The sequence below is a fragment of the Sorex fumeus genome, unplaced genomic scaffold (genome assembly GCF_029834395.1).
Source record: "Sorex fumeus unplaced genomic scaffold, SorFum_2.1 ptg000037l, whole genome shotgun sequence".
Lineage (NCBI taxonomy): Eukaryota > Metazoa > Chordata > Mammalia > Eulipotyphla > Soricidae > Sorex > Sorex fumeus.
The window spans coordinates 29,200,880-29,227,989 of record NW_026606094.1 but is presented as its reverse complement, the minus strand read 5'-3'; the positions used below and the strand labels follow the sequence as shown (position 1 = coordinate 29,227,989).

At 37.4% G+C, this 27,110-nt stretch overlaps 1 protein-coding gene across 1 annotated transcript in view; it reads right to left on the bottom strand.

Annotated features, from left to right (window-relative positions):
- PTPN12 (protein tyrosine phosphatase non-receptor type 12) overlaps positions 1–27,110 on the bottom strand; it is a 69,772-nt gene that overhangs the window by 25,397 nt on the left and 17,265 nt on the right. Inside the window, exons 2-6 of the mRNA XM_056118200.1 lie at positions 9,199–9,307; positions 5,657–5,733; positions 3,880–3,975; positions 2,306–2,344; positions 1,154–1,225 (exon numbers count right to left, since the gene is read on the bottom strand). Of these exons, the coding sequence (XP_055974175.1) occupies positions 1,154–1,225; positions 2,306–2,344; positions 3,880–3,975; positions 5,657–5,733; positions 9,199–9,307 (393 nt within the window). The remainder of the gene's footprint in view (positions 1–1,153; positions 1,226–2,305; positions 2,345–3,879; positions 3,976–5,656; positions 5,734–9,198; positions 9,308–27,110) is intronic.

Genomic DNA, 27,110 nt, shown 5'->3' with positions numbered 1-27,110 from the left:
TTTACAAGTCACAGAGTCTCTACCTACTCAAATTTGCTGTTGGGATAGTCAAATATTTAATAAATGAGCTTGCTTGTGCTTAAAAAAACTTTATTTACAAAACAGGCAGTGGACTACGCTGAGACAACGTATGGTTTTCAAATCATTAAGAAACATACTATCATGTGACACCCAAAGCAAACTGTTGGTTTTTATTTCCAAGTTTATTTATAATTTACTTCACTATTTGTTTTTATTAGGTTTTTTTTCCCCTCATACTTGTGTTTGTTTTATTTACTTTGGGAAGTTAGGTCCTTATGAATAGTGTCTATATTTGGTGAGGTGATGCTGCTTTGGCCGGACACATCAGGGGTACGGGTACAATCATGGCTATACTTGGCAGTATTTAGGGGCCATCTGGTGCAAAGGATTGAACCCAGGGTCTCATGCAAGCCAGGCATGTGCTCCAGCGCTTTGACCTATCTCTTTAGTCCCCTGTTTTAGAAATTAAATTTAAAATTCATTCCTGACCATATCAAATAGTAAGGTGTATTTTAAGGCTCACAACAAATAATCTGTAAGGAAGGATTTTTTTTTCTTAGGGGGCCATACCTCGTGGTGCCCAGGGGCCTCCTACCTGTGCTCAGAAATGACCCTTGACTGCAGTCAGTACTATCTGTGGTATCAGGGATTCAAACCGAGTTGCAGCAGAGGAAATTACACGCAAGGCAAGGCCTTACCTCCTGTGCTCTCTCCAGCCCTACGATTAACTTTTATTTCCAGGATGGCGGTTCTTAAACCCACTTTTATACATAAAAATTCTGAGGAGTATATGTAGATATGAAAAGTTACATGAGAAACTACACTTTAGTCCTTAAAGATCTTACCCATTTATTCATGTTGAAATGATCGATGGCACCAATTTTCAAGTAGATTACTCAAACTACAGTGACTCTATTTGTATCTTAATTATTGAGTTATTATCAACTGATATGCAAAGATTGACACATTGTCAACATACTAAAGTACTAGGAATTAAAAAAATTATTAGTTCTTCTAAATGTAGATTTACATGGGAACATTAAATATATAAAACTGGGTTCAGACCATAATTATTCATTTGTCTAGCATTCCTATTTTCTGATTAAACGATACGTATAAAATAGGAACTTACACAAGAAATTTTAAATGGTACAAATGTTATAGCGTCTTCTCCATACAGGGGCCAATAGCGTTCACATTTTTTCTGTAGTCAAAACAAAAAAAGTTAGTATGTAATTCATATATTTTGTGCCATAATGTTAAAAATTGTTACTCTTTTCCAAAACACAAAATCTGTTATCAGTAGGCCAGGGGTTGGGAAGGCTAATACTTATTCAACTATTTTTAAAGATGGGCTCTGTGTCTTTAATGATTAGTCATAAGAAACTACTACAATAAAAAATAAATGAATAAACAAGGATCATCTGACATACTAAATAAAGTGACTGGCACAAGGAGGTCCACTTAGGCAAAGTTTAAATCCTTATAAAATGGCAATCTCTATTAATATCTGGTTAAACACTTGCTTGATTTCTTAGAAGTTATTTGCTCAATTTAATTTCTATTTTACTAGAACCGGAGGTTGGGCCACACCTGGTGGTACTCAAGTTCTACTCTTGGTTTTGTTCTCAGAAGTCATTCCTTCCAGTTCAAGGACAGTATGTGGTACCACGGATCAAACTGGGGTCAACCACATACAAGGAAAATGCTTTAATCCCTGTACTATCTCTCTGATTCTGTTTCTATTGTTTTGATTTTGTGTCACACCTTGTAGTGCTCAGAGCTTACTTGTGCTTAGTCCTCCAGGATCATTCCTGGTGCTGCTCACAGGGCTATATCTGGTGCCAGGATTGAACTGGAGATGGAAGGACAAAATGCAAGCACCTTCTCCTGTGTACCCTTCTCTGGTTCTATTTCTATTTTAAAGTACCTCTGAACTTAATTACACAAATAGCATTCTTCTTAAAACATTAAATATTTGGTACTGGGGTTATAGCTGAATGGATTAGATTCCTAGAAATCACACACATATACAAACACACTGAAAATTAAAAAAAAAATACCTGAAGGTTATTAAGTAACAATACAAAACTTCTTTAATTAATAAATGTATTAAAGAAATGCTAATGAAAGGTAATTTTGTTATTTTTACCAAATAAAAGCAATAACAAAACAAAGTATTTAATAACAGGTTCAGATCAAAGATCAGAAATAATGTCCCTAGAAGTTGAAAGATGAAAATCAATACTCTACAATTATTTTAATTGTCAACAGATATACATACCCTTCCCATCTCAAATTCTCGGCAGGCCATTACAATAATCTAAAAAGAATACAGGGGACATAGGGGGAGATGAAGAATATTCTAGTTAAACACAAATTAACCGTTAAAGGAAAATATAATTTAAGAGCTACTTTTCACTATGAGTTTAGCTGGCCTGTCAAATAAGTAGATGTAACATTAAAAGAATAGGTTTAAGAAATGATCAAAAATCACCAGACCGTCTAAATAAGATAATTATATAGCAATAAATTAAATTGGCTTAATCATATTTAAATTTTATGACCCTAAAAGTTGTACTTCTAACTTCAGAAATTATAGAAAATTTAAGAAAATTATCTAAAAGCTGGACTGGAGCGAAAGCACAGCGGGTAGGGCGTTTGCCTTGCACACTACCAACCCGGGTTCAATTCCTCTGACCCTCTCAGAGAGCCCAGCAAGGTACTGAGAGTATCTCGCCCACCCAGCAAAGCCTGGCAAGCTCCCCGTGATATATCTGATATGCCAAAAACAGTAACAAGCCTCACAATTTGTTGTGAGACGTTACTGGTGCCCACGAGAGCAAATCGATGAATTTCGGGAGGACAGTGCTGCAGTGCTATCTATCTAAAGGCTGAATGCATTTAACTTTCTTTTTCCTTCTTTTTTTTTCTTTAATAATTTCACTTGTATCACTTGTCACCCCGTTGTTCATCGATTTACTCAAGCGGGAGCCAATAATGTCTTCGTTTGTCCCAGCCCTGAGATTTTAGCAGCCTCTTCTTACTCGCCTTTCCCAGCTGCCATACTAAGGGCTCTTTCCGGGTCAGGGGAATGAGGCCCATTATTGTTACTGTTTTTGGCATGTCGAATATGCCACGGGTAACTTGCCAGGCTGTGCTGTGTGGGCGCTATACCCTCGGTAGCCTGCGGGGCTCTCTGAGGGGGAGAAATACTGCGCTCCAGGAGATTCTGCCAGATTTTTTTCTTTATACATTAAATTTTTATATTTGCTTCCTTATCCCAATATTTCAAGTTTCAAACATACAAAAAATCTGAAAGCATTTTGTGGTAAACATTGTATAGTATTATCTATTCTTCTACTACCAGCATTTCACTAGACCTGTTTTATTCATCACGATAGCTACTTCTCTTTCCATCTATCCATTTTACTTAGCAGCTATTTTAACAGCTACCAGCTTGGAACATTTGAAATCTCTCTCTCTCTCTTTCTCTCTCTCGGTGTTTGATTCACATCCAATGATGCTCAGGGATTCCTCCTGGCTCTGCACTCAGGAATTACTCCTGGAGGTACTCAGGGGACAATATGGAATGCCAGGGATTGAATCCAGATCGGCTGTGTGGAAGGCAAATGCCCTCCCCTCTGTACTATCACTTTGGCCCTATTATGACACTTTTAAAATTTTAGACCAGTTAAAGAGAACATAATAAATATCCTAAAAATGACTTTCTTTTCGCAAATTAGCTATAATCAACATTGTTATATCAAAAAGTTTTCCCTTTCCTTATTCAGTAAAATATCCTTCATCATTATATAGAATACTTCACAAAATAAATATGAAAAGAAAATTACTTACTACAACATTGTATTCCCATATCATCCTCCAAAAGTCTATTACTGTATTGGCTAAAGGTCCTTGTGTTGCCACATATGCTTTTGGCCCATAGACACCCTAAAATGGTCAAAAGGAAATGTCGTATTATGATTACCAAAATTAAATTTTAACGTTTAAAAATAAAATAAATAAAATAATAAACCATTTAACGTTTTATTAGTACTACTATTTTCAATTAATGCATTTCTAACTAAATATTCTTTCATAGTACGTTAGAGCACAATAAATGTAAATTCACTTCAGCTCTTGGTAAAATGCTATTACTTCTATGAATTTATTACACAGGATTAAAAAAACAGCCAATTTATAATAACTTTACAAAAATTAAGAATTTAAAAGCAGAAGACCAAATATCTAGCCAAGAAAAACTTAACTATAGTAGAACATAAAAGCATGCTTGATTCATGATCAATACTAAAACAAAGTTTTTTAGTTCCTCTTTAGCTAGATCTTTCCACAAACACTTTCAACTGTATTCAATTAAAGTTTGATGTATGCCGGTTGCATACATTTTTAACAGTCCAAGAATATATTAAACAAGAAAGTTAAAATAGTAAATCAGCACACAACTGAATGATACAACTGGGAGTGTTATATGCAATAAAAAACTAAAACTTCTGGGGTCTAGAGTGATAGTACATTTTACCAATCTACTAAGAATAACTTTGCTGGTTATATGAAAGAACCTAAAACACATTGCTGCATAATTCAAAAGGGCCAAAAACACAGAATAATTAAAAAAACAAAAATATAGTCTTTTATTTAATCAAGTAGCAGTTTATTCTATGCAAAGCTAGAAAAGAATTTGGGTGCTTTTGATCACAGAGTATTCAAAATAGTGGGGGATAGGGAAGCCCCCAACCCACAACACATGGTATAGCTCAAAGGGTTGAAGTGCATGCTTTGCATGTTAAAGCCCAGGTTGAATCTTTGATCCCCCTGCACTGGTTACCTCAGCACCAAGAGGAACAAACCCAATCTACTCTGGGCAGGAAGTAGTCCACCAGTACTACTGGGTGTGGCTCAAAGATAAAATATAAACGAGAGAATTTAGTATCTAAACAATGGTCATCTATATTAAATATGACCTTATTTAATTTTGCATTTGATTGCTACTTAAAATATGGTGTTAAGAGTTTTAGCTGAAGAAATTATTAAAAAGATAAACAATGTTCACTTCAATATTATCATGAAGAATAATGGGAAACCACCTAACATAAAAAAAGGGAAAGACCATGTACATACGTAAAAACTCAGTCAAAGGACAACTGACAGATGGTTTGCAATGGGCATAATGTTAAAAAGCTTTCAATATAAAAGAAAAAAAGAGAAAACTTTCTCTTTATTAAGCAAAGCTTTTTTCTTGATTAAGGAGTGTAGAAGAAAAACCTATAAAAAATGTGCCAGGACGGGGATTTTATTTCTTTTGCTGTTGATATACTTAGGCAATAAACTATTTAGTAACATGGGCCAGAGAGACAGCTTGGCTGGTAAGGTGCTTGCCTCACAGGCAGTCAACCAGGGCTCATCTCTGGCACAACATAGAGTTCCTGGAGCACCTCCAGTTGTGTTCCCTGACCTTAAAGCAGGCCTTGTATAGCACCCAAACAATAAAAAACATTTAGTGGGGAAACATACTAGATATTTAATGGGAAACCATTAAAGTACACAGATAAGCACCATTTAGTAAATAAATATAAACATATAAACATAATTTAGTAAATAAATATAAACATACCTTAATAAAATTTGCATTGATATAGTCTGAATCTTGGGAAGGAGTCTTTAGAGTCAGCTTAACTCGACTGTGATCAACTACAAGAAAAAAGATTTTTATAAATAAGGGCCTCTTGGCAGACGTGTATTCTGATAAATCATATAAAAAAGTAACTTAAAAAATTTACTTTGAGAACCAATTTAATGAAAACTGACTCTAAATATTAATCACATATTGCAAAGAAATGAAATTCTTTAAGAACAAACCAATATTATAAAACTGTTTTTTACAAATACAATCAAAATAATTTAATTTTGTTCTAATGTGGGTGGCTAGAGATCAAATCCATGGATTCACACATGTGTGGCACATGCTCTATCACTGAGAGACATCCCTGGCCTACTGGAGTGTGGCTATGGAGATTCCTCATAGGGCTTAAGTGCATGGTTTCTGCACGGCAGAATCCACAGTCTGATCACTGGCACTGGCACTGCTTTGTTCCCCAAACACCACCAGAAGCTGAGTCTTGAGCACGAGCAGAGTTATGTTCCCCCAAAACACAAAAGCAAAATTAAAATACAGATTTCTGAACATTAGCTGGAATTACTAGACATGAATTTAGGCCTAAACCAATCACTAACATACAAGTTAATTTACCAAAGTTCTTATTAGGAAATCTTACTAGGAAATCTAGTTTATGAAGTAAACAGTTGACAATTTTACATATTGTAAAAATTACGATAAATTATGATACCACATAAAATCAAAGCTACATCTATCCAATGATAATTATTAGGTCACATAAATTTAAGGGTAAAAATCTTGAGAATATAAATCCAAAAATAAGATTATGCACAGTTAAAATAAAAGTAATGTATATAAATACATGATTAAAAAAATAGAACTCAGAAAAAGCTATAAAATGAAAATTATCTTCCTTATCCTTAAATGTCCTATTTCCTATTAAAGATACTATTAAATTTTCCTTTTCAATTGTAATCCTTTCCTCTCTCTTCCTTTGTTGTTGATGCGATGATCAGCATCACACATATCTGGTTGTGACTCTTACACACTTGGTTGTGGTATCAATGATAACCAATGATAGTGCTGCTATATTTCACTTGACAAGAAGAAAGGTGTCAGGAATTGGCCTCAAGTGCAGGTATTCTAAGAATGTACCCTAACTCTTCAGTATAAGGAAATATCCCATTTTTTTTAATGTTACACAGATTTCAGTATATGGATATTCCATTGTTTATTTAACCAGCCACACAACTCCTTGGCCTTTTATTAGTATTTCAGAAATACTGATACATGGGGCTGGCGAGACAGTACAATGGATAGGATGCTTGCCTTGCATGCAGCCAACCTGGGCTTAATCCCCAGTACCCCATATGGTACCCTGAGCACTTTCAGAGTTAACCCTGAGTGCAAAGTCAGGACTAAGTCCTGAGCACTGTGAGGTGTGACCCCAAAAACAACCAAACAAAAACTCAAAAAACACTACCCAAAATAATTTAATGAACATGGCTATGTATCAGTTGCTGACAAAAAAATATAGGGTAAATTCCTAATAGGAATTGCCAGTTGTATTCTAAAATGTGCGTGCAATATACAAATGTTTTGTTAGCAAGAATGACTGGATGCTCTCATGATTTTTAACAGCTGACAATATAAAATGTAAAAATTAAAATGGGGGGTACTGGGTCACATCCAACATTTCATTCCTTGAAAACCGATGTTTGCAACTAATTTTAATTCAGAGAAGAAAAAAAAAAAACCAAAAACAGCACTGATAATTCTTACAGAGCCCTCACTCAGTTTCCCTTAATCATAACATAATTACCAAAAGGAAAAATCAGCATTATTACAAAACTATTAACACAGGACCAAAGAGATGGTAAAGCAGATATGGTCTTCCCTTGCATGCAGCTGACAGGGTTCAATCCCTGGCACTTTATATGGTCCCTGAAGTCCTGCCAGGAGAGATCCCTAAGTGCAGAGTCAGGAGTAAGTCCTGAACATCATCAGGAATGGGCCCTCCAGAGCAAAACAACTTCCCACCCCCAAAATAAACTAGTATTAAGCAACTATAAAAATTTTACCAGTTTTTGGGCTGGAGTGATAGCACAGCAGGTAGGACGTTTGCCCTGCAAGGAGCCGAACTGGGTTCGATTTCCAGCATCCCATATGGTCCCCCAAGCACTGCCAGGAGTAATTCCTGAGTGCAGAACCAGGAGAAACCCCTGTGCATCACCGGGTTTGACCCAAAAAGCCAAAAAAAATTTTTTTTTTACCAGTTTTCTTGTTTTGTTTTTGGGTCACAACCAGCAGTGCTTAGTGGCCACTCCTGGAGATGCTTGAGGATCATGCAGTGTGGGGGATGAAACCAGAGCTTCATCATGAAAAGTAACTGTTTAATTCCTTTGGGCTATTTACCTACGTCCTTCCCCACCACCTCCCAAATTTTTTAAACCAGTTTTAAATTTTTTCTTTTTTCTTTTGGCAGGACGCCACATTACACTTAGATATTACTTTTTCTTTGTCTCTTCCAATCTATTAAAGTTTCTTTAATTGACTGATTCCTTTGACTGTCTATGCATTTTTGGCAAGACTACCAGTCAACCATGAGAAGACATAACTTGAGAGTCATAAAATGTAGATGCTTCAAGAGACTGAAGGATAGCAAAAATAACCAGCAGTTTTAAATAGTAGGTATGACAGTATCTTTTGTTCTAATTTTTGGGGAGGAGGATCCTGAATAGTGCTCAGGGGACAAGGAGGTCATTCTTGGAGATACCCTAGGTGCAGCCATACATGCCTGACAATATAATGCTACAACCTGGTAATGTGGTGATGCTCGGGCTCAGAGGTGCTATAGGGCTGGGGCAATGGGTGTCAGGGAACTATACCAGGGTTGAACTTGAAATCTCGTGTATGCCAGGTTGCTCTCTAGCCTTGTGAACTATCTCCCAGAACCCCTATTGTAAAGTTTCTATTCTACAAAATATGATATACTTAAAAGTTTGCATGCTTTGAAGGTTTCAGGTATTTTGCCAGAAAAGTGTAATTATAATTATCATTACTGGAGTATAATACTATCACTCTTAGATACACTATAAGAGATACACATTAGCTTGTTAAGAACATACAATATAAGCACAAGTTATCTTATAGTACTCATGTACTTAATCACTTAAAAACTCTTAATTGTGAATAGGTAAGTCAATAGTTATAGCATTAAAAATTTATCCAGTTGTGTTTATCTGTTATTTTAATCAAATATCTTCTTTGAATAGGAAGTCCAAAGAAGGCATTTTCACATGAATTTTTTTAGTATTTAAAAATTAATCATAATACTTAAGGAAAATAAACACTTAAAAAACTATCAGAAGGAAAAACAAGAAGCACAATTTTAAGTTATTATTTTGTGTTATACCTTAAAAGAGGTTTGATTATTATTTTCTTAACAATTGAATTCATTTAGGAAAAATAAAGCAGTTTAGTTTACAAACTGCTAATTAGCATTTTCATTTGTTCTATTAGGGGCATTTAAAACTTACATGGCAGTATGTCCTTATATCTGTTCTTTTTAACATTTTCTTCTTTTTCTCCAGTGGATGTGGGATAAATCTTTTCTGTTCTATATTTGGTAGACAATCTTCTTAATCGCTTTATATGTAAAAAAAAAAAATCAAGTTTAAGAAAACATCTTCAAAATGTTAATGATTCAAAAATTGTTCTTCTCTTATACTAACCCCGATTCTTCACAACTCATTTTCCTATTTTTCTCAGCTGACCTGTTTCTTTATTTTTGGAGGGACTTTGGGGCTGTACCTCGCTGTGCTTAAAGCAACTGTTGTCTGGGCTGGAGGGAACATATATGGCACTGGGGATCGAATCAGGGTTGCTGCAAGCAAAGCAAGTACCTTGACAACTCTCCAGTCCCCATATTTTATTTCAGAGACCAAACCTGGCAGTGACCAAGGGCTACTCCTAATTTGATGCTCAAAAGTTACTTCTGGAGATGTCAGGGATGGAACCTGGGCTTCCCACTCATACATTCTGTCTTTTCAGCTATCTCTCTGACGCTGGAGTTAAAATAGTAACTCAATCCTTAACTTATTCAAGTAATGTCTGCATGTTAACTCAGGGTCACAATGATCAAGTTTTAAAATCATGCCTAAACATTATGTACAAATTTCTTTATTTCTTTTCTCAATAAACCACAAGCACCCATGATGTACCAGGCTTCTTTCAAAGCACAAGCTGGTAATTACTTATAAGTTACTGCAAAACAAAGTTTCTTCATATTGAATTGGAAATGCCTACAAAGACCAGTTCTGCTTCTTCACTGCATTACAGAAGTGGTTTGTGAGTTAGTGACAAATTCTTACCACATATGGCAGTAAGGATATTCTTTGGGATGGAATATTTCTGCATGTCAGTAATACACTTCCTGCTTTCAGAAACACTGAAAGTCTGCATTGTGAATTGTTTAAATTTACTACTGCACCACACTGCTGAAATTTAACTTCAAAGGAGCTTACTTCCCCCCCTCCCAGACATATTTAAAGTATTCTTATAAAAAGGCTTCACTATTCCACAACTTATTAAATACAAAGTTTCCTAATTATGGTAACATTTACCTTTTCCACCTTTTTGCTTTTGTACTGAGGTGCTGATATGAGCAAGTAAGTATACTATAACTATATCTTAAAAATTAGAATTTTATTTAAGCTTATTAACTTACTCTCTTTTTTGGGGGGGTACACTTAGAGGTTACTCATAGTTTTGCACTCATGAATTACTCGATAGGCCTTGGAGAAACAAATGGGATTGCTACGGATAGAACCCAGGTTAGCCGCATGTAAGGCAAATGCCTTCCAGCCCCCTAAATCTAGAGAGCTTTTTCTTTTTCTTTTTTTTTCTTTTTAGGTCACACCCAGCGATGCTCAGGGGTTACTACTGGCTCTGCACTCAGGAATTAATCCTGGCAGTGCTGGGGGGGACCATATGGGATGCCGAGGATCGAACCCAGGTCGGCCGCGTGCAAGGGAAACATCCTACCCGCTGTACTATCTATCGCTCCAGCCCCTAGAGAGCTTTTTCTTCGAAAAATCTAAATTTTATTCTCACACTCTAAGAAACCTAAAATAGTAATACTCATTTTTATTGCTTAACGATGAAAAGACCAAGAATCTTGTCGCACAATAGCACAATGTTAAAAGGAAAATCTCCCACATTTATGACGCTATTTCCTGTGATAATAAAGTACTGAAGTATGGTAAGGGGAATTTCAAAATTCTGAAGCAAATGGTTTATTGTCACGTGATAATAAGAAAATGAGAAACTTCAAACAATACTGGCAGAAAAGATTAGCACAACTCCTAACAATATAGCAATTACAAATACATAAAAACTCCTTAACCCAAGAATTGTACTTGTATAAATTTGTACTCCATTAAAAAAAAAATTTGTACTCCATAAAAAGCAACAGGTAGAAGGTTATTTATTGTAATGCTGTTTATACCAATGAAGGACCGAAAATACCCCAGTCTATTAATAGAGGACCAGCTAAATACATTTCTCTCAATAATGTAATGAAATGATATGGTTGAAAACAAACAAGAAAGTATTATAGTGATAAACATCTTGAAAATATACATAAAAAGGAGGAAAAATATGCTGTATATAATAACTACTGGTTCTGAAAAGATATATTTGCATTTATATATGTACATAAAATATCTCTGAAAAACATTTAACAATGGTTTGTTGTTTGGGGGGAAGGGAAATGGGCAAATGGGAAGAAAATAGTACTGTTTTCGAACCTTTTTGATGAATAAGGTTATTCAAATGTTAAATATAAAGTGAAGGGAAGTATAAAAGATGAGCTACGATTTAATTTCCACGTATTAACATAGAACTTCACCGTCATTTACATATACATCTTGCATATTTAACCACAAATTTTTATTTTCTAAGATTTCCATTTATAGATAATGTACAGAATATGACTATCAATCTAGCCATTATTGAAGCATGGGGATAAGTTAAGTACCCACCACTGAAATAGTATATGCACACTGTGTGTTGTATGCAGTGTAAAAACTTGCATATAATATACACATTATATGGACAGAGAAGAGGACTTTATTTTATTGGGGAGGGGAGGTGAATCAGTCTCCCAAGTGATGCTCTGGAGACTCAAGGGTCCTTCCCAGTATTATTGGGCAATGGGGCATGTGATTTAGTGCAAGGCAAGAGGCCAGGGCAACAGACTTCTAAAATACCTGCTGCAATAACTGCCAATTTTTATATTCGAAATTATATCATTGATAAATATGTGAAATAAAGTTTCTACTTGAAGTGAGTTTTCAAGTTTTCATTACCTTTTAAAATACTTAAAGTATAAGCAACTATCTAATTTGCATTTTGAGTTTCTATATGTCTAGTTTTTCTTTTTTTTTTTAGGTTTTGGGCCTCACCCATATCGAATGCCAAGGATCAAACCCCGTGACAGCCAAGTGCAAGGCAAGCACGCTACCAGTGCACTATCTCTCCTGCCCCTGTCTAGTTTTCTTAAAATGTAGAGTATGAGGCATTTCCACAGTTAAGCTTCCAATAAAGAATGTTCTATTAAAGTAAGTGTGTCAAAGTAATATAGTTAGAGTAGATTTTTGCCAATTCTCAGGTTCCTTAGTATTTGGGGGGTGAAGCACTTAGGGCACACCTTTCTGTGGTGGGGAATGGAACCTGCAGTCTCCTGCCTACAAAGCATGCGCTCAGTCCCTTTTTTTGCTCTGGCCTCTCTGCTCCTTTATTTTATGTTATTTTATGTTATTTTTTAGCAATATGATTTTGAGATTTTTCTTAGAAAGTAGATTAGGGATAAAGAAAAATTTAATAATAAAATAGCAAAAATAAATACATAACTAAAAATATTGCATTCTATGGACCAAGGAGCACTTATCCCCCAGCAACTTGTAATTGGAAAACTGCACAAAACAAAATAAATAACCACCATAGAAAGTTTTTTTCAGGGACTAGAGAGATTATACAGTGGATAGAGCAATTGCCTTGCTGATTGTCAATGCAGGTTTGAGCCTGAGAATCCCATATGGTCTCCAGAACCTGGCCAGGAGTAACCCTTAAGTGCAGAGGCAGGAGTAAACCCTAAAAAGCACCACTGGGTACAGCCCCAAAACAAAAAACAAAGATTCTTTCAAATTTCCATCTTTAAGAACTTCCAGTGACAATCAGTACTCATATTTATAATGCCTTCTACCCTTAGAATTTATTAAAAATACTATGTTAAATGTCTCAGAATAAGGTTTAACTGTGATCTAAATAAGACTTTGTTAAAGTACTACTATAACAAAAATTAATGTCCAAATAATAGCACATGAAACAGATGTAGCACCAAAGATAATCATATTAAACTATGTTAACTGTGGATTTAGCAGTTTATTTTTCTGGCAATACTTGGGAGTTTCTCCTTGTATCAATATAATATAATATTGATAATAATATAATATCAGTATAATATTCTCAGGGATCATTCCTGGGGAATGAAGCCAGCCTTCCCATATACAAAGCCTACATTCAGCCTGTTGAGCTATCTCAGAAGCCCCAGTTTAACAATATGAAGTGGAAAGTACGGTCACGGTCCTCCCATTGTTCATCAATTTGCTCGAGCGGGCCCAGTAACATTTCCATCATGAGACTTGTTGTTACTGTGTTTGGCATACCGAATACATCACGGGTAGCTTGCCAGGCTGTGCCACGCGGGCGAGATACTCTCGGTACTTTGCCGGGCTCTCCGAGAGGGGCGGAGGAATCGAACTCGGGTCGACCATGTTGGCCGCTTTTAAGGCAAACGCCCTACCGCTGTGCTATTGCTCCAGCCCATGAAGTGGAAAGTACTACACTTATTATTTCATTTAACTTCTTTAACACCATTTGACTCTCTCTAGTGAAGCTATTACTAGGAAATTAACTGAGAAATATACCACATACTAAGAAATACCACATACCTTATTCATAAGCTTATGTAAAATTATGTGCAAGATAGTGAATAGCACTGAAGTAAATACTAACATAAAATTCATTTACTAAGTATATATGTAATTTGGGGCTGGAGCGATAGCACAGCGCGTAGGGCGTTTGCCTTGCATGCAGCCAGCCTGGCCGAGCCGGGTTCGATTCTTCCACCCCTCTTGGAGAGCCCAGCAAGCTACCGAGATACTCTCACTCGCAAGGCAAAGCTTGACAAGTTCCCCGTGATGTATTTGATATACCAAACACAGTAACAAGTCTCACAATGTTACTGGGCCCCCGCTCGAGCAAATCGATGAACAACGGGAGGACAGTGACATGTAATTTAGTATAACTTTAAAGAAAGTATCCTGCTAACCATACCCTTTAAAAGTGTGGCTTGAAAAAAAAAATCAAATTTCTTAAGAAAAACATTTTCAATTAGGTATATCTTTGAACGTCTTGAAAAAGCAATACAAACCCCTTAACTATTTCAGTTATTATCTAAATAACTGTTCTAAAAATGAAGCCTGGTCATATCCGTACTTAAAATCCATTACGTTAAAGTGCCAAATGTAGCTGTTCTCTCTCTCTCTCCCCTCCACCCGCACCCTTTCAGGCATAACAGAATTCTTCACCGAAAGAAACTCTCCACCCCTAACATCCCAGTTTCATAATTTTTACTCTTTCTGGTAAGTTCACAGAAGGATATGGCTAAAGTGTTACTTCCTTTGTGAAGCCTTCTAGAACCATCACTTCTTAAAAGGGATTGTCAAATACCAGGTAGTGAGTATTCAACTTGCAATACTGCAAATGTGAGTTCAAAACCCAGTTCCATCACAGGCAACTAGGAAAACAAGAGAGCCGTTGCTGTTGGGATCCCAGTTAGCTAACCCCCAGTATCAAGGCACTCCTGACAGTCTGGAATCCCTGGAAAATTGATACAAAAAGACAGCTAAAATGGAAAGAAAACGAACTCAAATATTTTTATAGTAAAAGGGATTAAATATTGGTGATCAAGACTTCTCATACTCACAGACACATTACTTCAAATTCCTCAACATCAACACTAAAAAATTTTTGAATTTTGGGACTGGAGCAATACCTCAGCGGGTAGGGCGTTTGCCTTGCACACGGCTGACCCAGGTTCGATTCCCAGCATCCCATACGGTCCCCTGAGCACTGCCAGGGGTAATTCCTAAATGCAGAGCCAGGAGTAACCCCTGTGCATTGCCGGGCATGACCCAAAAAGCAAAAAATTAAAAAAACAAAAATAAAAAAACATTTTCGAATTTCATAAAACAGTGCTTTTAGTAAATAAACAATAATAAATCTTAAAACTGTACCTTAAAAAGAAACTAAAATGGTGTTATCTTTTTTTTTTAATTTTTTTTATTTTTAGTGAAACACCATGAGGTACAGTTGTAGATTCACTATTTTTTGTGCTTGGGTTTCGATTATACAATGATCAAATACCCATACCTCCACCAGTGCCCATTTTCCACCACCATGGGTAATATCCCTCTCACCCCCATCCCTCCCATCTCACCCTGCCTCTGTGGCAGGGCAATCCCTTGTGTTCTCTCTCTCCTTTTGAGTGTTGTGGTCTGCAAAAGAGGCTTTGAGTGGCAAACATGTTCAGTCCGTAGTCTACTTTCAACATGCATCTCCCCTCCTGGGAGGATCCTCCAAACACCCTTTATTTGGTGCTCCCTTCTCTATCTGAGCTGCCCTTTCCCCTAGAATGCCTGGCTGGCCTCTACGCTATGGAGTATTCCTCCTGGTGTTGATCTCAGCTATTCTTGGGTATTAATCCCATATTTTGTTTCTTTATTAAAATGGTGTTATCTTAAGCTTGAGAGCTAAGCGTATAGAAGCTGGAAAAACAATACAGATGGGTAGGGTGCTTGTCTTGCTTGTGATCAACCAGGATTCAATCTCATCAACCAGGAATTCTGGCACCCATATGGCTCCCTGGGCAGGCTAGGAGTAATAAGCCCTGATCATTGCTGAGTGTGGACCAAAAACAAAGTAACTAAAGAGATATAGTGCAGCACAATATAACTTAACCTGAAAAAACAAACTTTTTGTTGATGCTTTGAACAATTTCTGTGGCAATTACTGGAAAATCCATCCCAAGTTTAAAAGGTAGGAGGAAGTCTGGCACATATTTGGCATGCAGTAATAATTGTTAAATAATCAAGTTTTGTACCTGAAACATTTAATTTCATGCCTGAAACATTTTTCTTGATAACAAAAGCCATTTAATTGTCATCCTAATTTAGCTCGACCAAAAAAACTGCATAACTGTGAGGCGCCCCCCCCCCAAAAAAAAACTGTAGGGGCTGGAGTGGTTGTACAGCAGGTAGGCATCTGTCTTGCATACAGCTGACCCAGGTTTGAGCCCTGGCACTCTAAATGTTCCTCCCTGAGCACAGAGCCAGGAGTAATTCCTGAGCACTGCTAGGTGTGACTCCCCCCACAAGTAAGCCCAATACAAAGTAAAAGTAGTAAAATCAGTATAATTTCTATGAAAGTATACAATTATTTGGCTATTCTTAAATCTTTTACAAAATATGCAAAAGTAAGCATACCACTGTTATAATTAAAATAACAGGTTGATTTCAACTATGCACTGAACTGCTCTAAACTGAAATATACAATTCTTTCAAAGTTTGTCTATTTTACCTATTGCTGTATGCCATTCTTCTTTCCATTCTCCTCCAACTCCCTGGACCATATCTGGCTGTGCTCAGAGCTAACTCCTGGTTCTGCACACAGGGGAACCATATAAGGTGCTAGGGATAGAACCCAGGTCAAGCTTTGCTAGACAAACGTCTTACCCAGCCCTGGTTCTTTTTTTTTTTTTTTTTAGAAAGTGCTGGGGATCAAACCCAGGAATTTTCACATGCAAGGCAAATCCATGGGCGCTCTTGCCCTCCTTTTTCAAAACTCGGTAACAATGCTTCCTTACTGAATTTAAGTCAGTACTAAGACAGAAAGCAAATATATTAAAGTAAATAGGTCTTAGGCTGACAAAATTTTATTTTCTTGTTAATGTTGATTTCTATGCTTCAGTTATTTCAATATTAGCAAGTCAAGCAAATTCCTTGTTTTCCTCTAGTTTTAATATAAAAATCATCTTGCAGAAACATTTTCTGAAACCACCATCTTCCATTTCCTTCCAACTGTTTCCTCATCTCTACCTACAGTTTTTTTAAATATACTCCTAAGGCATATTCCAACATAAGTAATTATGTTATATGAACATATGCCATCCCTAATAGAACACAAATTCCATGAAAACATGGTCTATTTTCTACTAAAGGCTACTATCAGCATAGCCTGTGACAAATGAACTATAATGTACATACTTACTGCTTTTTTGTTTGCTGTGGGGCCACACCCAGCAGTGCTAGTACTGGCACAGTTTTCGGTGTTGAGGGATTGCTTCTTGCAATAGTTGGGGACCATGTGGTGATAAGCTCAAACATGTACCTTCAGTATGCAAAGCATGAGTACTTACTCTGGAACTATCCATTCCACAAATAACTCATTTAACTCATGCAACCTCTAGTTTCGCATTTTCCAAGTCAGTACCAGCTTCAAACAACTTATCTCCTTGTCTGCTGGTAAATTGCTCAGAAACTTCAAAATCTGGTTTTGGCTCCTAATTATGCCACCCTTCACTTGGCAGTTATCTTAATATAGTATCCTTTACCCTTGGTCTCCCATTTCTTCATTGAGGAATACAAATGAAGTCCAGACACTCAAATTTTCCCAAAACAATCCATCATTGAACATTATTCCATAATACGTAATACGAACATGTGGTAAAATCGAGACTATTTTAAAGTAACTTGAGTGCGTTAAATGTCTTTTTCTCTGGAATGATGGGGATGGGAGGTAGAAGCCATGGATGCAATTGGGGGGTACTTTTTATTTGTTCACAAAGACATAACCTCCAATTACTATTATCTTTGAAAAGATAAATCACAGAAAAACTTATCTTTGCAACTGAAGAGAATCTAATTCATTATTTTACCACTAAAATCAAAACAAACGCAAATTATTTTCTGCTAGGCCAGATTGCCATGAAAGCTGTAGTCAACTTTCTAGAGAGAAGCCAGTACTTTCTAGTGAACCATTAATTCATGACTACCCCTCCCTAAAACTTTATTCTTCCCTTTATTACTTAATTTGCAAAAGAGCATCAGATTTGAAAAGCCATAATTCCAGAGAATACTGTATTTAGATGACCAATCTCTTTAAAAAACTTCCTTTCCTAGACTTTATGAAACAACTGTCTCTTAGTTGTCCCTTTACTACACTAATTAGAGCTTTCTAGCTCTTAAACTGCCTAGTAGCTAAATATTTGTGTTCTCTATGGAGCTATTCATTTTTCATTTGTTTGTTTTTTGTTTTGTTTTGTTTTGCTTTGCTTTTTGGGTCACACCCGGCGATGCACAGGGGTTACTCCTGGCTCTGCACTCAAAAATCACTCCTGGTGGTGCTCAGGGGGCTGGGAATCGAACCTGGGTCCACTGCGTGTAAGGCAACCGCCCTACCTGCTGTGCTATCTCTCCAGCCCCCTCATTTGTTTGTTTTAAGGGTCACACCTGGTGGTGCTAAAGGGTTACTCTTGGATCTGTGCTCAGGAATTACTCCTGGAAGTCGTCAGGAAACCATATATGGGATGCTGAGGATCAAACTGGAATTGGCTGGGTACAAGGCCAAGTGCCCTACCTGATGTACTACTGCTCCGGTCCCTCCATGGAATTATATTAGTCTTGGATTTCACCTTTAGCAAGTGTATACCTTCTCTAACATGGCCTTTAACTATTACATTTATAAATACTTTAACCACGGTAACCACGGTCCTCCCGTTGTTCATCGATTTGCTCAAGCGGGCCCAGTAAAGTCTCCATCATAAGACTTGTTGTTACTGTGTTTGGCATATCGAATACCTCATAGGTAGCTTGCCAGGCTCTGCCCTGCGGGCGAGATACTCTCGGTAGCTTGCCGGGCTCTCCGAGAGGGGCAGAGGAATCGAACTCGGGTCGGCCATGTTGTCCGCTTGTAAGGCAAATGCCCTACCACTGTGCTATCGCTCCAGCCCATAAATACTTTAAAATCTCTATATGTATATGTAGTCCTAAATGTTCTCTTCATTCTATATTCAAACTGCTTATTAAATATGGAAACACAATTTTTAAAAAATGCTTCTCTGTCCCTTTTATTTTCATGACACCTTCTCCTTAACCATTTAGGCTTAAAATTTTCTGGAGATGAACTCAATTGCCGCTGCTTTCTACACACCTCACTCATGAGTGAATCCATTCCTGGACCGTGCAGCCATATTTACGGCCTTGTGACATCTCATACTTTACACCACTGATATAACAAGAGTAGCACACCACATTTGATTGGGTTTAAAGTAGAAGGCAACCGGGACTGGAGAGATAGCACAGCGCGTAGGGCATTTGCCTTGCATGCGGTCGACCCGGGTTCGATTCCCAGCATCCCATATGGTCCCCTGAGCACCGCCAGGAGTAATTCCTGAGTGCAGAGCCAGGAGTAACCCCTGTGCATCCCCAGGTGTGACCCAAAAACAACAACAGAAAAAAAAGTAGAAGGCAACCAATCGTAGGGGGAAATATATTTCTACATACATATATATATGTATATATGTGTGTATATATATGCATGTACACACACACGGCTCAAACCTTTAACAACATGTTACTGATCTCTTATAGAAGGGCTTGGGGCTGGAGTGATAGTACAGCAGGTAGGGTGTTTGCCTTGCATGCAGCCTACTTGGGTTTGATTCCTAATATCCCATATGGTCCCCTCAGCACCGCCAGGAGTAATTCCTGTGCATCACCAGGTGTGACCCAAAAAGCAAAAAAAAAAGGGGGGGGGGGGCTTAATGACTCCTGGGTGCAACAACACAAGAGTCTTAACACACTTTCCTCTAAGAAACCTTTCTTGGATCATTTTCAGTGGATTATTCATAACAAGCAATACAAATAAATTACTTTGTTTCTGCTTAGGGGGCAGGGTTTGGGATTCAAGATGGAAATACGGTGATCAGAAGGTGTAATGGTGGTGAGATTGGTGTTCAAATATTAAACGTAATCAAGTATTTTGAAAATTTTTATAAAAATGAAATTAAAAAAATTTTTCTGGAGGTTTAAACTTCACTCTTACTTCTGGTCCCACTGCCAAGGAGGAGGGAAAGTTCCATTAACAAAGGGTCAAATGTATTTTTCTTTCTTTCTTTACAATGTATTCCCCCATTTTTTGGGGGGGGGAAGAAGGGGCCCACAATGCTCAGGACTTAATCCTGGCTCTTTGCCCAAGGATCAATCCTGGAGGTAGTAGGGATCATATGTGGTGCCAGAGATTGAACGAGGATCAGTTCTGTGGAGATAAGCACCTTAATCTCTATACTATATCTCCAGTACCTTATGATAAATTTTGAGTAAAAATAACTAAGAACGTCCATGAATAATAGGTAAAGGAAACATTTACTGGATATAAAAATTACTATAAACAAATATCAAGAAATAGAAATGTACTGTGTTCATTACAGAATGCAAATAAAGCACCCTGTACAACATTCAGCATAGTGAATGCCTTTATGTAAAAACTGAAATGAGCACATAAAAATGTCATTAACAGATGAGGACTTCAAGGAAAAATTCTTATTAGCAGCTACAGATTAACTGAATTATTGGAAATAACTAAAATATCTTAATTACTGCCAATCTTTTTGTTCTCAAAAAGCTTTTTCTGTTTTATTTTGGGGCCACCCCGGCCCGTGCTCAGGGTTTACTCCTGGCTCTATGGTGAGGGATCACTCCTGGCCGTGCTGGGGAGACCATATGGGGTGCCAGGGATCAAACCTGGGTCAGCCTTATGCTGGGCAAGCAACCTGCCTGCAGTACTATTGTTCCCACCCCCTCAAAGAGTATTTTAGTTCCATTTTGTCTGCACCCTGAGATTTAGTGTCATACTAGCACAGCGGTAGGGCGTTTGCCTTACACGCAGCCAACATGGCTGACCCGAGTTCGATTCCTCCACCCCTCTCGGAGAGCCCGGCAAGCTACCAAGAGTATCTCGCCCGCACAGCAGAGCCTGGCAAGCTCCCCGTGACGTATTCGATATGCCAAACACAGTAACAACAAAGTCTCCAATGGAGACGTTACTGGGCCCACTCGAGCAAATGGATGATCAACGGGAGGGCCTTTACCTTACCTTTACCTTACCTAAGTAGGATACTAGAGATCATAGTGCTCATCGCTACCCACAATTTCTGTTTCAAAAACCTCAGAAAATAATTTGTTATATTTTTCCCCATTTATTTAGTTATTTTATTTGGGTTTTGGTGTCAGTTCCACTGCATGCAAGAACTACCTCTCTGGCCATGTTAGAAAGTAATTCTAAATGTATACTGCAAGTTTGTTTAGATTAGAAGCCTCCTTCCCCAGTCCCCCCCCAAAAAGGGGGGGGCAAATTTAGAATGGCAGAATAAATTGTTATTGATAATGTCCTTAATTCTTCCAATATTTCTCTACACAGACAATGGAAGCTGTATTATACAGGCAATAGTTATATAGGCAATTTCTCCATCTTCCTGTTACAACTCTTCAACTCTAACAGCATATAAAATGTTAAATTAAGGTATCTGCTGGGTTATTTTTTCCTATTAACGCATAAAAACTTTTGGAAGTGTCAGTATATTTCTCTGGGGAAATGAAATGGAAGTTATTTAACTCAGACTCCTTGAAAGGGCATTTCTTTGAACAATATTTTAGACTTGGTCCTGAAAGGTCAGACAACATCACTATGACAAAATTTGCCACCAAGTTAAGCAAGAGCATGATTTTATCCAATTATTTCTTAGTAATAATAAGCAGTGCAACATGTAAAAATCAAATAAAAAATTCAAATTTCAATTATAAAATAAACCTACTATGTATTTACATACAACCATAAATATTTCTGCATATAGAAACAATACAAAATTAAAAATAATTTGTAAATATAATCTAAAAATGTTTTTTATAAAAGAGATACTTTAGAATTCCTCAATCAAAATAAGCCAAGATTTTCAAGGAAAAGTTGACATTTTACAACCTTCAAAACCATGGGTCAAAGTTGAATCTCAAATTTACCAGTATTATTCCAGTAGAATTTTTTTTGCATTCTGGGTCATACCCAGCAATACTGACAGGTTACTCCTGGCCGTGCATGGGGGACCATATGGCAGGGATTTAACTCAGGTCAGTTGTGTGCAAAGAAATACGCCCAACCCACTGTACTATCGCTCTGGCCTGACCAGCAGAAATCTTAAAGCAGAAGATCAGAAGATATATGAAACTAGTAATAATCCTAAAGAAGAAAGGGTAAATAGCTCTAACTCTGGCTGCACTGCACTGTACTGCACTGTCCTCTGTTGTTCATCGATTTGCTCGAGCGGGCCGAGTATTGTCTCCATTGTGAAACTTGTTACTGTGTTTGGTACATCCAATACGTCACAGGGAGTTTGCCAGACTTTGCAGTGCGGGCGAGATACTCTCGGTAGCTTGCTGGACTCTCCGAGAGGGGTGGAGGAATCAAATCCGGTCAGCTGCTTGCAAGGCAAACGCCCTACTGCTGTGCTATTGCTCCAGCCCTAACTCTGACTAATTTTCTAGCCTTTAAATAATAATTCTTAACTCTGGCTAATTTTAATAATTATTATTTAAAGGGCTAGAAAAATAGCACAGCTGGTAGGATGTTTGTTTTGCACATGGCCAACCTGGGTTTGAGTCCTGGTATCCCATATGGTACCCACCAGGAACACTGCAAAGAGTAATGAGTGCAGAGCCTGAAGTAACCTCTGAGTACTGCTGGGTATGGCCCAAACCCCACCACCTCAAGAAATAAGAGCATTTTACTTTAAAATTGAATCACAAATTTTTATTATAATTTGTCGGGATCCTGGCCAGTTGACTCCAACACACTGGAGTATGATCCCCCTGGTTGCCAGACTTACTCCCTATAGGAGACAGAGTGGGAAGGGGAGAAGCCTCTGCCCTGATCCCTGTGTACCCGTGGACTCCTGTCGCCACTGAGAAAGAACCACGCCAAAGGAGGAAAGCTGGTGGTCAAGCAGCAGTTTTTTAGCTCTCATACAGGGTTTTTTATACAAATGCATCTTTCAAAGGATCTTTCAATGCCATTCATCAAAAGGAAATGAAAATCAAAATGACAATTAGATATCACTTCACACACATTCCAATGTCTACTATGAAACGAAGAACAAGTGCTGGTGAGAATGTAGAGAAACTGGAACCCCTGCACATTGTTTAGAGGAATATAAAATTGCACGACCACTATGGAAAACAGTATTGCCATACCTTAAAAAAAAAATTAAAGACTGATCGAAAGCAGGATCTTGTACAGATTATGTGTTCAAACAATACTCACAAAAGCCAAGAGGAAGAAGTAACCCAAGAGTCCAATGAACAAAGAGACGAAATTTTGAAACAAATACACAAGGGAATGTATTTAGTCTTAAAAAGGACATATGTTACATATGTGACATGTTAGAACATGGATGAACCTTAAGGACATTATGTTACCCAAAATAAGCCACATAAGGCAAATGTATGATTACATTTAATGAGGTATCTAGAGCTGCCAAATTTGTTGATATGAACAATGATGCAGAATAATGGTTGCCAGAGACCAGAGGGGAAAGGGAATGAGTTGTTTAATGAGTAAATAGTTTTAGTTTTCCAAAATGAAAAGAGCTGGTTCCATAACAACATGAATGTACTTAACACTAATAATTTACACACTTACAAATTATTAAGATGGCCTTATTTACATTTTACAATTAAAAGTTTTTTGAAAAAGAAAAAAAACCCTGGTGGGTGAGGAAGAGGTGACTAGAAAGGGCTAGAGTGTATGCTTTGCATGTGGGAGGAAGGCTCAGTTTCAATTCTGGGTATGCGATATCCTCAGATATCGCTGAGAGTGACCATGAGCACCAGGTTAGGAAGAGCCTTAAGAACAGTTGAGTGTGGTTCCAAAACCAAAACCAAACAAGGTTAAAAATAACAGGGGCCGGAGCGATAGTACAGCGGACAGGGCCTTTGCCTTGCATGCGGCTGACTCAGGTTCAATCCCTGGCATCCCATATGGTCCCCCAAGCACCGCCAGGAATAATTCCTGAGTGCAAAGCCAGGAGTAACCCAAGATCATCACTGGGTATGACCTAAAAATCAAAAAAAGAGAAAGAAACCTGGGACTGGAGCAACAGTACAGTGGGTCAAGATTTGCCTTGCGAGTAACACATCCAGGTTCGACCCCCCAGCATCCCAGATGGTCCACGGTCCTGCGAGCAGTGATCCCTTAGCACAGAGTCAAGTGGTGCCCTGAACACCACTGGGTGTGGCAAAAAAAAAAAAAGAAAAAAAGAGAGAGAGAGAGAAAGAATCCCAGGTAAGAATGGTCAAACCCAGAATTAAATCCACATTCTTTCTGACAGCTCCTCAACCCATTTCTTCCTCAACACACCAGTCAGGCTCTCTCTCACAATGAGTCTACAATCCTTAGACACTTAATCTCACCATCTTCCAAGTTCAATGATCATCCATTTTATTTATATATATATATAAATATATACACATATACATATATATAAAATCTCAGCTCTATAGGGCCAACATGATGGTCTAAGATCTAAATTCAACTCAAATGCAATACATTTGCCCCTAATTTCATTAATAGTTTCTCAAACTCATGTTTCCTCCTATATTCCCCATCTCATCATTATAACAGTATCCATCTAGGTTCTTCCTCTCACCAGGTTTTGTCAATGAATGCCATCTGAGACAGATTTTTAGGCCAGATTTTCCTCCTTAATATTTATTGTCATTGTCTTCAGACCCTCCTGCAAATACGTCTATCCTTACCTCTCTACACCTACTCTGTATATGACAGCCAATGTCATTCTGTTAAAATATAAATTAAAAATATATCTAAGAATGAAACCAAATGGTTCCCAAACTAAAAAAAAGTAAAAACCAAAGTGTTCACTGTGATCTACAAGGATCAAGTCTGCTATTAAGTCCCAATCCTACTATAAAATTACCTACTCCCGTCCTTGCCCATTCTGTTAAAGTACATGGGGTTCCTTGATACTCTGTCAACACTCTCTTAACCCAGGTCCTAGAGCACTTAGTGTCCTCAGTCTGAATACTATTCTTACAAATAACTGAATGGTTCATTTCCTCACTAATTCAAATCTTGATTCAATATCTTAACTACTTTATATAATAACTTCTGCCTACTACACAGTGAATGATACGTTAATCTTACTAATAAGCTTTTTTTTTCAATCCTCCCAGCACTAAAACCATAGTTCTTCTAATTCAAAAGGTGAAATCCATTTCATCACCTCTTAAAGTGATATTTTAACTTGCTTTGGTCAATAAAATGTGACAGAATGGACAGTGCCAGATCCAAGTCTAGACAGGTCTTGGATATTTTTTCCCTCACTCGCACCTCTGCCATGGCCATGAGAATGTTCCAGGAAGCCTTTTGGGAATGAGAAACATGTGGGGCAGGGACAAGTAATCCCAGTCATCTTAGTCACAGGCAGGCTGACCCCCAGAAACATAAATGAACCTAGTCAAGATCAACAATAGCTGTCTATGTGACAACCAACATGTAAAAATATTTTTAAGTTATAAGCCACCGAAGTTTTGATGTTCTTATAATACATAACCGATACACATTCTGTCCTCCTTAATTTGCTTTACTGTTCTCCATAGTCATAATATTTAACATCTGATCTACTATACATTTACTTCTTTATTATTCTCTTGTCAATAGAATTTAAGCTCCTCATTCATGAGTAACCTTGTAGCTTTGTAATTCAGTGATTCAATTTTAAAAAAAAGTGAAGCTCCTGTGAACAGTTATAGTCTTTAGGGTTGAGAACAGTTCAATACATTAGTCAATGAATAAGTAAAAGTGATGGTTTAGTAAAACATCTATATATCTTGGTTAATTTTTTTTAATATATGAAAGCTACTAAAATTAGACCCAAACTTTTGAACCACTCTTCACAACGTGTGAAATCAAGATACTATGTCTTTTATTCATATTATTACTAACCCTCACACCACAAATATTGTCTTATGGACAAGAAAACTAAAAGTGACAGTAGTTTAAATAATATGCTGAAAAGTTAATAATACACTAAAAGCATCAGCAACAACTGGGTCTAGATTCAAATATATCATAAAACATGCTTGTCTTGTTTTTTTGAAGCACTGTAATATTAGTAAATTCATGTATAAGACATGCTAGTTCTGTCTGATCATTTCTTTCCTGCCATCTACACTTTCCTTCCATAATCTCCTGTGATGATTCCCTACATAAATTGTTTTTGTAACTTTTTTTAATAACATTTTAAAGGTAAAATAGCTATTTAATCCACCTTCTATTTTAAAGTCTTCTAAATCTTCGAAGTTTAAATCATTCTGAAATAAATTTGAAAATATTAGACCATGGCATAAACATGATTCATAACATATGGCATGTAAACAATATAAAAACTGGCATATAATAAAGCAATGAAAAAAATTAAATATGTTAGTTAAAATTAATCCCATACTTTTTAATAGACATATTTATTTTTATTGTGTGGGGGGTTGAGCCACAAGGGGAGGGGCTACAGGTATTCCTGGTTCTGTGCTCACATATGATCCATAGTGATATTTGGGGGAACCATATGTGGTACCAGAGACTCTGTACCGAGACTACTGGGATCAGCAGATACAAGGCAAATACCTTAACCCATGTACTAACTATCTCTCCCAGCTCCATGCTATACTTCTTGTAGATTAAATTACACTTTCAAAAAATACCAGTCATCACAAGAATGTAGGGCACGTGAGGGAAAAAGAAAAACGCTAACCAGGAGCATCAAATTAATCACTGTAAGACTGGGAGATAGTCAGGTTAAGGCATATGTCCAGTCCAGGTTAAATCTCAGGCACTTCAGGGCCCAAGTAGCACTTAATACTCAGACCCTAGCACTGAATCCTCAGTCCAGCTGACCAAATATTGCGGAGAATGACAATAGGGTCCCCTGAAGAGCTCTTGGGAACTCTGCCCCCACTCCTACCCCTCCCCACAACCTGTAGAATAATCAACACTGTACTTATTTTTACAAGGTTAGTAAGATTATCTCATAATTCTAAATATTGAATTGTATTTCCTTTAGGACACAAGAGCATGAAAAATAGCATGTGAACCAATTGTAAAGTAGGTGAAAAAAAAAAGCTATAAATGAGGAACTGGGGCAATAGTACAGCAGGTAGGGCACTTGCCTTGCAAGTGGCTGATCTGGCACCCGATATGGTAC